At 30.6% G+C, this 11584-nt stretch overlaps 1 protein-coding gene across 1 annotated transcript; it reads right to left on the bottom strand.

Moving 5' to 3' along the window:
- Positions 1–9901: 9901 nt before the first annotated feature.
- LOC107852631 (protein KINESIN LIGHT CHAIN-RELATED 1-like) lies at positions 9902–11206 on the bottom strand. The gene is made up of 2 exons (XM_016697657.2): positions 11175–11206; positions 9902–10557 (listed from the first exon to the last, which is right to left on the bottom strand). Exons 1-2 carry the CDS (start codon positions 11204–11206, stop codon positions 9903–9905), a joined length of 687 nt encoding a protein of 228 aa, XP_016553143.1. The 3' UTR covers position 9902.
- Between the last annotated feature and the right edge of the window lie 378 nt (positions 11207–11584).

Here is an 11584-nt window from a genome sequence, read left to right as displayed (position 1 = left end):
TATTATTTTCACGTAAAAATAGCATATGAAAACTAAAATATTTTAATAAAAGCATTTGTATATATATTTAACATAAAACAATGATAACGAATAAGATAACAGAGGTGAAAAAATTATAAAATAAATTTTAAAGATTATTTTTTTGGGGGGGAGGGTAGGGAAGGGGTAAGGTTAGGGGGTGGGCTAAGAACTTTTTTTGAATTTTTTCTTAAATGCAAATTAAAAAAAAATAATTGTTAGGAAGGGAGGCTGGGGGTGGGTCTGGGTAGGGAGGGGGAGGGGTGGGGTAAGAAAAAGTTTATTTTTGTGTAAAAAATTAAATTTTAAGAAAAATTTAATTTTTAGGAGGGTGGGGATAGGGGGTCGTATTTAGGGAGCTAGGGGTAAGGGAATTGTGTAAGAATTTATTTTTTATTAAAATCTTTTTTTAGGAAAGTCGGGGTAGGGGTTAGTTGGGGTAAAAAATGACTTTGATTTTTTAATTTTTTTATAAAAAAAAAATAAGTCTTTTTTTATGGGGGGGGGGGGGGGGTGGGTGGGAGGGGTGGGAGTAGGGGGTTGGGGGTCGGGGTAGGGTGATGGTGTAAGAAAAATATCATTTTTCTTCATTCAAAAACTGATTTATTACTACAATTATTTCAAGATGAAAAAAGAATATAATTGAATCAACTAAAAATACTAAAAATGAAATTATAAATACTAGGATTAAACATCTTTGTGGATCAAAATTCGACATTATTATGAGCCCATTTGGGTTGATGATTTATGATGGATTCACTTGGGCTAACCCAAATTGGCCTATCTTCCAAATCACTCTAGTTCTTCAGAAATAGTAACTCTGTAGCCTTAATTATAACTTTTATAGCAGCAGTTTCATAATTACGAAAAAAAAAAATTGTATTTGTATTTAAGTAAAATGTTGCTATATAAATACATATACAAATATATATGTATTACTCATAAATACATATGCACAACTGAAAAATACATATTCTTCTATTACTATGAAGTGGGTAAAATATTGCTACTTTTGTTATAAGTTGTAATTTTGAAAAAGTGTTGTTATTTATTGTAATTATAGTTTTAAGGATGCTAATTTTTGTAATTTTTGCTTAAAACATGAGCGAGTTGGGCGGACTAAATGGATTTGGGCTAATTTTACCACCCCTAATCTTAAATATATGGAAAGTTTTGCGCTTGTTTAGATGACTATATTTCTGATAATTGATAAGTTGTTTAGGTCTTATTTTTTTGTCACGATTATATTCGTTTTGATTTTCTATTTTCTGGTTGTGATTTTCTAGATTTATTTGAAGTATTAATGTGTTTTGTTTCGATAAGTTCATCTTGGTATGGGTGATAAATGGTATATGAGTATTCCTTCTTGAATCATTAAGTAGATTTTATTGGAGCAGTTTGTTTGTCATGTTGTATGGAACGGAGTGTTGGCCAGTGAAGAACACTCACATCCAAAAGCTAAAGGTGGCGGGAATGAGGATGTTGCGTTGGATGTGTGGACTTACTAGGAGCGATAGGGTTAGGAATGAAGCTATTCGAGAGAAGGTGGGAGTGACTTTAGTGGAGGACAAGATGCCAGAAGTGAGGTTGAGATGATTTGAGCATGTGGTGAGGAGAGGCACTGATGGCCATTTCATAGGTGTGAGCGGTTGACTTTGGATGGTTTCAGGCGGGGTAGATGTTGGCCGAAGAATACTGGAGGAAGGTGATTAAATGGGACATAGAGCAGTTACAACTTATCAAGGATATAACCTTAGATAAGAAGGTATGAAGGATACAGATTAGGGTAGAGAACTAGTGTGGGTGGGTGAGTCATAGCTAGTAGCCGGGCTAGTAGTCTTAGGGATTTGTATATAAGCCAGAGATTCTAGTTAGAAGGGTTTAGGTGAGGTGTGTGCCTTTGGTTTGTTAGTATATAGTATTACTTTGTGGGTGTCTTATTTCTGTTCTTTCATCTTGTTTTTTTCTTTATTACGACTTTATTTACTGTCTTTTTGGTATTGAGCCGGGGGTTTATCAAAAACAACCTCTTTACTTTTTCAAAGGTAGTGGTATGCACTGTGTACGTTTTATCCTCTCCAAACCCCACTAGGTGGGAATACACTGGGTTTGGGTTTGTTGTTCGTGATGATGGTGATGGTTCTTTTATGTTTGAATCTTTCAAATTAGTAGTGCGTTGATTATTGGTTTAGCTTTAGGAGGTTTCCTTGCTCAGGTACTTCCCTTTCATACTTAGCTATTTCCTGTTTGTATTCCTTCTATTAGGAAACAATAATTTATTCTCTTTACGATATGTTGCAAGATGAATTTGTTATATCTTAGCACGGTCAAAAGAACACAATTTGTAGTATTCTTTTCGCATGTAGAAAAGATTATATTTTATTTACTAAGACGGAAATGAGATGTAGAAGATATATAGATTAATATTGCCATGTGGTATCTTTTTGAAATTTTTTTGGAGGGACCGCGTGAGGCAAAGTGATTGACTTTGTGTGATTACTTTCTTCGAACCTCATGCATAGCATAAGCTCTGATGCACTGAATTACCTTTTTATTTTCTATCAACCAAAAGCCCGATTTGTGTACTGAACTTAGCATCATCAAAGATGTATCTAAGGAGCGTTTCTGAGCTCATGCGATAAAGTGATTAGTGGTGTCATTTCTTGCGATCCAATTAATTTATTTTATTCTTTATTTGGTTTAATTTTTCAAATCATTCAAATTTGAGATACTCCTTACGTTACGTATTTATTGGCTTCTATAGATTTGACACACTCGTTTAGAAAATATTAATTACGTGTTTATTTTATTAAATTAGCCTTATTAATTATGATTTGGTAGTATAAATGTTAGTATATACACTTTATGTAATCATTAAATAATAGCGGTAATCTTGGAAGAACATAATAAAATTCTCTTGCTTTCATAAATAGGACAACTAAATTGAAATAAATATTTTTAACAAGAGATTTAATTATTTTGAAATGGAGGGAGTATTAAAATTCCTATTATTTTGTTACCGTAAAATTTAAATAATCAAACCTAGTATTTATAGTCAAATTAATAGTCTGAGAGGTGATATGCACGAACATTAGGGGAATTAGCATTTGTTGCGTTTATCAATAAAGCCATATGAATTTTTTTTCTGAGTTTTTGTTTGACTCTATACTTATGTTAAAAGGGAATTGAATTTTGCAAGTTGGTTTGTTGCTATATACTGATATGTTTTCTCTAGATGTATGTGAGAATCTTTTGGTGGGATTAGCAAAGGGTGAAATGATGTTAAATGTGATCTTGATGAGAATAAGTTGAGGGTAACACAAAATTTAGGAAATCAATTTTTTCATTATAAGAATATGCAATTTACTAGATTCACAATATAAAAGTAATTGAACAATACATTTACATAAAACTAAGATTCAACAAACGGTTAATAAGTAATTACAAAAATAAATTTACGAGAAAATTAAGATTCAACAAACGTTTAATATAATATTGTCATTAATTGAATAAAAAAAATAGATTTGAAATCACTAGTGATATAAATAATTAAGAATATTATTTTTTGATCTACGAAAGAAGAACAAATGAGTTCTTCTCAGTGGGATGGAGGGATGGGATGAGAGGGTTTTAGTAATATTTTTTGAAAGATTATAACTTTTGAGGTATTCTAAGTTTAGTAGGGATTAATATGTATAATTTTTAATAATAAAAAGGAAAAGCTTTGAATTAAAAAAAAAAAAAGAAGTTAAGAATTATTTTAAGATTTATGGAATTTGTAGATAATGAGATTTGGTGGAGAGGTGGCACAATACGTGGCTTTCAATTCACTCAAATGTTAGATTGCGTGGAGCATTTAAAAGATTTAGTTGACACGATTACAAATACGGGTACATTTACTAAGTTTCTTAATGAAAGGGGTAAAAATACCCAGATGTTGTAACAGAAGACAAAGTTCGCTAACAAAATCGAAGTATAGGCAGGGTCGGCTGAACAATGTAATGGAAAAGGCCATTGTCTTAGGCCCTCAAATTTGGGGGGGGGGGGGGGGGGGGGGGGAGGGAGCCATTTTCTTGTAATTATAAACTAAATTTAAAAAAAAAAAATTACTACTTACATAATAATGTTATGTAAAATAAAAGAATAGAACTTTTTGGAGGAGAACTAAAATATAGCTTAAAAAGAAAATTTTGATGGACAAGTGATTTGATTGATCAATGACAATACTTTTTATTTTTTCCATAAAAAAGAAAACGTTGGTCATCTTTTTGCTTTTTAAATTGACATTCTTTATCTTTTTTTCTCAATTTTCATATCTCACTCTCACTCTCTCTATTCTTAATGTTTATTTTCTCCCTCTTAAATTCAAGAATTTTGAGTTGAATAATTCAAAAGATAAAGATTTTGCTAATTTAATTTGAAGAGAACATTCAAAAAATATTTTGGAATCAAATCTTCATATTTTTTAAATCAGGTAATATTATTCTTAACTTTCTAATATTACTTTTGTTTCTTATATTTATCTTTTTAATTGATATTGGAGATAGTGTTTAGAATATTTATTAGAATTTTAAAATGTCAACTAGAAAGTATGAATCCAGTCATTCAAAACTTAAAAGAAAAAGGAAAGTTAATAATTTGATAAAATCTCAAGAGGGAGCTCTTGATAAATTTTTAACAAATAATATTAAAATTAGACCAAACAATTTAGGAGAATATTCTTTAGATGAATAAGTCACTAACTTAGTTGAGTTAGATGATGAAATAATCCAAATAGAAGAAGAAAAAAAGAAAATTAGTGAAAAATCAATTGTAGATTCTCAAGAAGACCAAGAACTTATAAATGAACTGAATAATTGTATTCCTAAAAACATTTATGATCTTAGTCAATGGAATAATGTTGATACTAAGTTACGAGATTTATAGTAGAAAAGGGGTCAATTAGAATTACCGATATAGATTTTTCAAAGGATGAATCTTCAAGACATTTTTCTACTACATATTATTTTCAGAAATTGGCTAATGGAGAAAGGCATGAAAGAAGATGGCTAGTCTATTCCAAAGATTTGAATAAAGTATTTTATTTTTGTTGCAAGTTGTTTAACACTATTTTTAATATTAAGAACAATAAATTAGCTAGTTAAGATAGTAGAGATTGGAAAAATCTTAGTACTAAAACTCATGAAACTACCAACCAACATATAATCAATATGAGTTCTTGGATTGATTTAGAAGTTTGATTTTGCAACAATAAAGCAATTGATAAAAATGTGTAAGACCAAATTAATAGAGATAGAGAATATTGAAAAAATGTATTGTCACGAATTATTTCCGTCATAAAAACTCTTGAAAAAAAATAATTTAGCATTTAGGGGAAAGAACCAAAAGATTTACAAAGAAAATAATGAAAACTTCTTAAGTCTTATTGAAATGATTGCAGAATTCAATCCAATCACGCAAGAACATATTCGTAGAATCAAGCATGATGAAATTCATAACCATTATCTTGGGCATAATATACAAAATGAATTAATAAAATTGTTGGCAATTGAAATGAAGAATAAAATTATTGACAAAATTAGAAAAATAAAGTATTCCTCCATCATACTCGATTGCACACAGGATACAAGTCATCAAGAGCAAGTGTCTTTTATATTATGGAGTGTGAACATTTCAACAACTTTAATAAAAATTATCGAATATTTTTTAGAATTCTTAAAAGTGGATGATACAAGTGGAAAAGGTCTTTTTGAAGTTATTTTAGATGAAATAAAATGTATTGGACTTGATGTTGATAACTTAAGAGGACAAGAATATGATAACGGATCTAATATGAAGGGAAAACATCAAGGAGTACAAAAAAGACTTCTTGATATAAATCCTAGATCATTTTATACACCATGTGGTGTCATAATCTAAATTTAGTAATATGCGATATGGCTAATTCTTGTACAAAAGTTGTATCATTCTTTGGAGTGGTACAACACATATGTTCACTATTTTCTTCTTTCATTAAGCGATGGAAAATTTTAAAGGATAGTGTATCCGGTCTAATTCTTAAATTATTGTCACAAACACGTTGAAAAAGTCGTATAGAAAGTATTAAAGCAATAAGATTTCAAACTCCACAAATAAGAGATGCTTTATTGAAATTAGTGAAAGTTAGTAATGATCCAAAAACTAAAACTGAAGCTAATTGCTTAGCAATTTATGAGATTGAAAATTTTAAATTTTTATTAGGTATAACTATTTGGTATGATATACTATTTGCTGTTAATTCAATTAGCAAAAGTTTGCAATCAAAAGATATGCTTATTGATGTTGTCATAGATCAATTAAAAGGTCTTGTTTCTTTTATCAAAAAATATAGAGAGGAAGGATTTACAACTGCAATTAGCTTATTTTTTGAAAAGATTTTATAATATAGAGAGGAAGGAAATTGTTTATAATCAACATTCTCATCAAATTGTTTCTTTCTATAAATTACACGTTTACTATGAAATTCAGTCGTTTACAATATTCAATCGTTTCTGCGGAAAGAAACTTTTCAAAATTAAAAATTATAAAATCTTATTTAAGATCAACAATGTCTCAAGAAAGATTAAGTGGATTGACTATATTATCAATTGAAAAAGAATTGTTAGAAGATAACGATTATAAAAATATTATTAACGACTTTGCATCTCAAAAAGCTAGAAAAATAGATTTTAATTAAAAAAACATAAAATTTTAATTTTAATTTAAGTCCTCCGATTTTAATTTGGCCTTAGGCCACAATACGCTTGAGCCGCCCCTGAGTATAGTGTATATTTTTAATCCTTTTTCCTTTTCAATTTTATAACTTAAACACATTATTTAATGATATTTATTTATTTATTTATTTATCTTTTTATTTATTTTTTATCCAGTGTCTGGTATCTACATTGGAGCCCGATTAAATTTAAATTTGCACCGAAAAATTTCACATTGGGGGAGAGGGGGGGGGGGGGGGGGAAGCACTTCCTAAAATAGGAGACTCAGTACCCAGGAAAATTCAAACATGATCGAGACCGTTGGTTAAGAATGAAGGAACACTTATCACTCTACTACAATCCTAATTGGGTATTTATTAGTCATTTTTCCATTGAATGGGTGTGTGCTCTAATATCCAGTGTAAAATTAAGTAATTGAGATGGAAGAGTTCAGTAATAAATAATTAGTAATTTCAAATAGACTACTTAGTAATAAAATAGAGCTTCAAAATAGTTTAACTTAACTATGTATTTAGTTGAGTCTAACATCGTTAAATTAATTTTTATAGATGTATATTTGTGTGTTGGCCCATCTAAACTAACAACGATTATACTTTGATCAATATTTTATTTTTTTTCTCGCATCAATATGAGAAGGATTGTAATTTAGCTTGTAGTATTTTTAGTATCATTTTCAAATGTCTAAATTTAAAATTTAGAATATGAATTAATGTATTATTTCCTCAATGACAATTGACATTACACGTAATTCATTCTTATATTTTATTTTATACATCTTTTTTTGTTATAAATGTAAAACTCATATGCAACACACGTACACTAAACTAGTATGCATATATATATATATATATATATATATATATATATATATATATAAACTCTAGTAGATTTTCTTTTTCACTTCGAAAAAACATCTCTACCCTTACAAGATAGCGAAAAGATTCGTGTATACCTACTCTTCGCACACCTCTCCTGTGGAATCAGACTGAATATATTATTATTATTATTATAAATATTCTTTTTATTTCTCATTAAGTATATTATCTTATACTACTTGTTTTGAAGCTTTAACTTATTTTAATTCACTCTGATAAGGCTTACTAAAAAGGAAGTGCTCCCTACGGTCCAACTCGAGAGCTCTACTTGACGGTGGAGCATTGGTAGAGACACCTTTTTCAAAGAGGAGTCAATTTACACCGCATCAGAAATTACATTATATAAATAAATTAGTTTTTATTTTATTTTATTTATATGTATATGTACTAGATAAGTATGCCTGTGCTTAGCACGGGCCCAACATGAAGGATTCAAAGTAACTTTTTATTTGCTACAAGTATTTTGAGGTGTAAACCTGAAATTGAATTTAAACTATTTACTTTTTGAAAATACACTGAGTATGTTATTATTGATGAATTTTCTCCCATAAAGAAACAATTCTCTTAATTCAAACCAAATTAAGAAGCATTATGCAAAGACTTTATATGATAGATTTAAAATATAAACTAACAGATTGTATTTAGTTATTTTGCACCTTAGAACACAAAAATATGTACATACCAATCTGTTGAATGTACACTCTGATCATACTTTTCATAAGTTTCAATTAATATGTATGATAGTTCCCACTTAGATTGTCAGTCTCCACATTATCCTCAGAAAACGACGTACGAAAAGTTTTACATCGCCTTCAAAATGCAGACAAGCCTTCATAAAGTTATAAAACAACAACATACCCAATGTAATCCTACAAGTGTGATCTGAGGATAAAGTGCACGCACAACTTACTCCTACCTTGAGAGGTAGAGAGACGATTTCTCAAGAACTGAAGTTGTGTTACAATGTTGAAACGGGAAAAAAAAATACTTCTATAAACTATGTGAATGATTTACTTTGGGAGAGAAGCAGCCAGCAATTTTGCTAGAATTCAAAAAACTATACAAAATTCTCTCATAACAATAGTACAAGACATTTATAAATTGCTTATTACTATGTAAGATTAAGTTGTTTTCAGAAAGCTTCTTTCCCTGCAAGTCATCAAAAATTTGACCATATTTAAATTCAAATAATTATATTACTAAACAAAGACTACGGCATGATCCAGAGAAGGAATCTTTATACATCTAATTTTCTTATATAACATGATAATGATCATTTGGAAACTTACAAGAAGCTATGTTACAGCAGTCAGATCAGAGGAGCCCTTCTTAAACAACTAATTGAAACAGAAATCTAACTTCCTTTAATAAGACATTACATAGTTAAAGATTACATTAAGAATAACTCTTTCACTTTTCAATAGTAGTAACGTTATGCTTTTTCAAATAGATGGATTACAATATATCAATCGATGGATCTACTATGGCTCAATCCCGAATAAGTAGGACAGAGTCCAATATATACACTCAAAATCAAAATACTACTCCCTCCGTTTAAAAAAGAATGACCAACTTTCTTTTTTAGTCTGTTTAAAAAAAAATAACCCCTTTTCCTTTTTGGCAATACTTTAATTTCAACTTTTTCCATGACATGTTTAGGATCACAAGATTAAAGGGTATTTTGGTACATTTGATACAACTTTAATTTAAGGCCACAAGATTCAAAATTCTTCTTTATTTTCTTAAATTTTGTGTCAAGTCAAAGTAGGTCGTTCTTTTTTAAACGGAGGGAGTACAATTTTCCCCTCTCAAAAGAATCTTATCTAGCATCTTCTTTATTATATTAGGACCAATGGATTTATTCAACACTCCTGAGGCTTGTAACGGTTCCTCACAGATCATCAAGAAAAAGATGTGGCTGCTGTAAACTTATTTCACGAGACTATTGATTGATGATAAGTTAAATACCCCAACGAATAATTTCCGATCATTGTAGCAAGAGGGAAAGAAACTGAAAATAGAGAACTTGTGACGCCTCAAATTTGTAGTCAAAATCCCAACAGAAGAAACATGATACCGTAAGCACTAAAGAGCTATTATAATAATGCTTCTCAAAATGAAAGCTAAACAGTTACGGGATAATTAGTTTCCAAATGTTACAAGAAAAGTAGTATATATGCAATGCAGTTTTAATGAATTAGTGGATTAATCAGCAAGGTTCATCCAAATACTTAAGTCAACATTTTTAAAAATGACATTACCTTCCCAATGCATCATAAGTTGCTGCAAGATTGCTATAGACACCAAGGGTATCATGATGACAAGGACCACACTCTTGTTCCAAAATTTGTCTTGCTTCCTCAAATAATTCAGCAGCCTCGTCTATTTTGAACAACTGAACAGAAGACAATCCCATCTGATTCAAAACAACCCCAAAGAACGCTGACTTTCTCTCACCGCCAGCCCTGAGTTTTGCTACAGCATTTTCAAAGGAGTCGTGTGCCTCTTCATATCTTCCAACCATATAGAACATAACTCCCATCCGTGCTTCAATGCCAGCAATCGTACTTTGCTGTCCTGGTTTATCCTCCAAAAGTTTCATTATTTTGAGCAGGAGTTTCAATGCCTCGTCAGGTTCATTAAATAACTCATAAATAGCTGAAATTTCTGTCAACCCACAAGCAATCTCTTCTGCAGTCGTTCCAGGCATAGGTTTTGCATATATTCTCAAGGCATTTTCACAATAGGATCTGGATTCCCTCAGTTTTCCTATCTTATAGCATAGGTCAGCCAGCCTTACAAAGACAGATGCAACTGAAGGATAGTTGTCACCCCTGGATGATTTGAAAACAGTAAGTGCCTTTTGATAGGAGAAGACAGCCTCATCAAAATGAGACAGAGACAAGTACACACTGCATTTTCTTGGTACAATGTAAGAAAATAAAAATAAAAATTACTCATCCATTTCAATTTGTTTGTCCTTGTTGATTAATTGCCTCAGTCACTGCAGTAAAGGTTGAAGTAGTTGTTGGACATTATCCAATTGTTTTTAGCCATGTTGGACATTATCTAGTTTCTTTAAGCCATGTTCTCTTAACTTAGTTTAGTGGCTGAGTTTTAGATGTTAATGGTTTAGTTGTGTTGGATATTGCTGATCATGGAATCATGTACAAAGTAGTGTCTTAATTATAGGCTTTAGTCATGGCATTTTTTTAGTATTTAAGCACCACTTCAGATTAATGAAAAATCATCCTTTGTGTAGTAAATTAATTTTGTTCTCTTCTTTCTTTCTTTGTTTTCACTTCAAACAAGATTTGTGCAGTAAATTAATTTTGTTCTCTTCTTTCTTTCTTTGTTTTCACTTCAAACATATCTTTCTCTTCTTGTTTTTTCTTCTATGGATTTAGAGATTCCTTTCACTGTACTAGCACCACCTATCTTCAAAGGTGAAGGCTATCATGTCTTGGTAGCAAGAATGGAGGCACATATGGAGGCAAACGATTTATGGGAAGCTGTTGAGGAGGACTACGAAGTTCCTCCCTTTCCTGAAAATCCAACCATGGCGTAGATGAGGAATCACAAGGAAAAAAAACAAGAAAAGGCTAGAGCAATGTTATTCGTTGCAGTCTCATCTGAAATCTTTGTCAGGATTATGACATTGAAATCAGCTTTTGAGGTTTGAAATTTCCGAAAGAAAGAATATGAAGGAGATGAACGGATCAAAGATATGCGTACTGTTAACATGATTCGAGAATTTGAACTTCAGAAGATGAAGGATTCAGAGACAATCAAAGAGTATTCTAATAGATTACTCAACATTGCCAACAATGTAAGATTACTTGGCACTGCATTTCCTGATTCTAGATTGGTTCAAAAAATTCTAGTAACAGTCCCCGAATAGTTAGAAACAACTATTTTCGCATTGGAAAATTCTAAGAA

The sequence above is a fragment of the Capsicum annuum genome, chromosome 7 (genome assembly GCF_002878395.1).
Source record: "Capsicum annuum cultivar UCD-10X-F1 chromosome 7, UCD10Xv1.1, whole genome shotgun sequence".
Taxonomy (NCBI): domain Eukaryota; kingdom Viridiplantae; phylum Streptophyta; class Magnoliopsida; order Solanales; family Solanaceae; genus Capsicum; species Capsicum annuum.
This window is presented reverse-complemented; position numbering and strand designations above follow the sequence as displayed.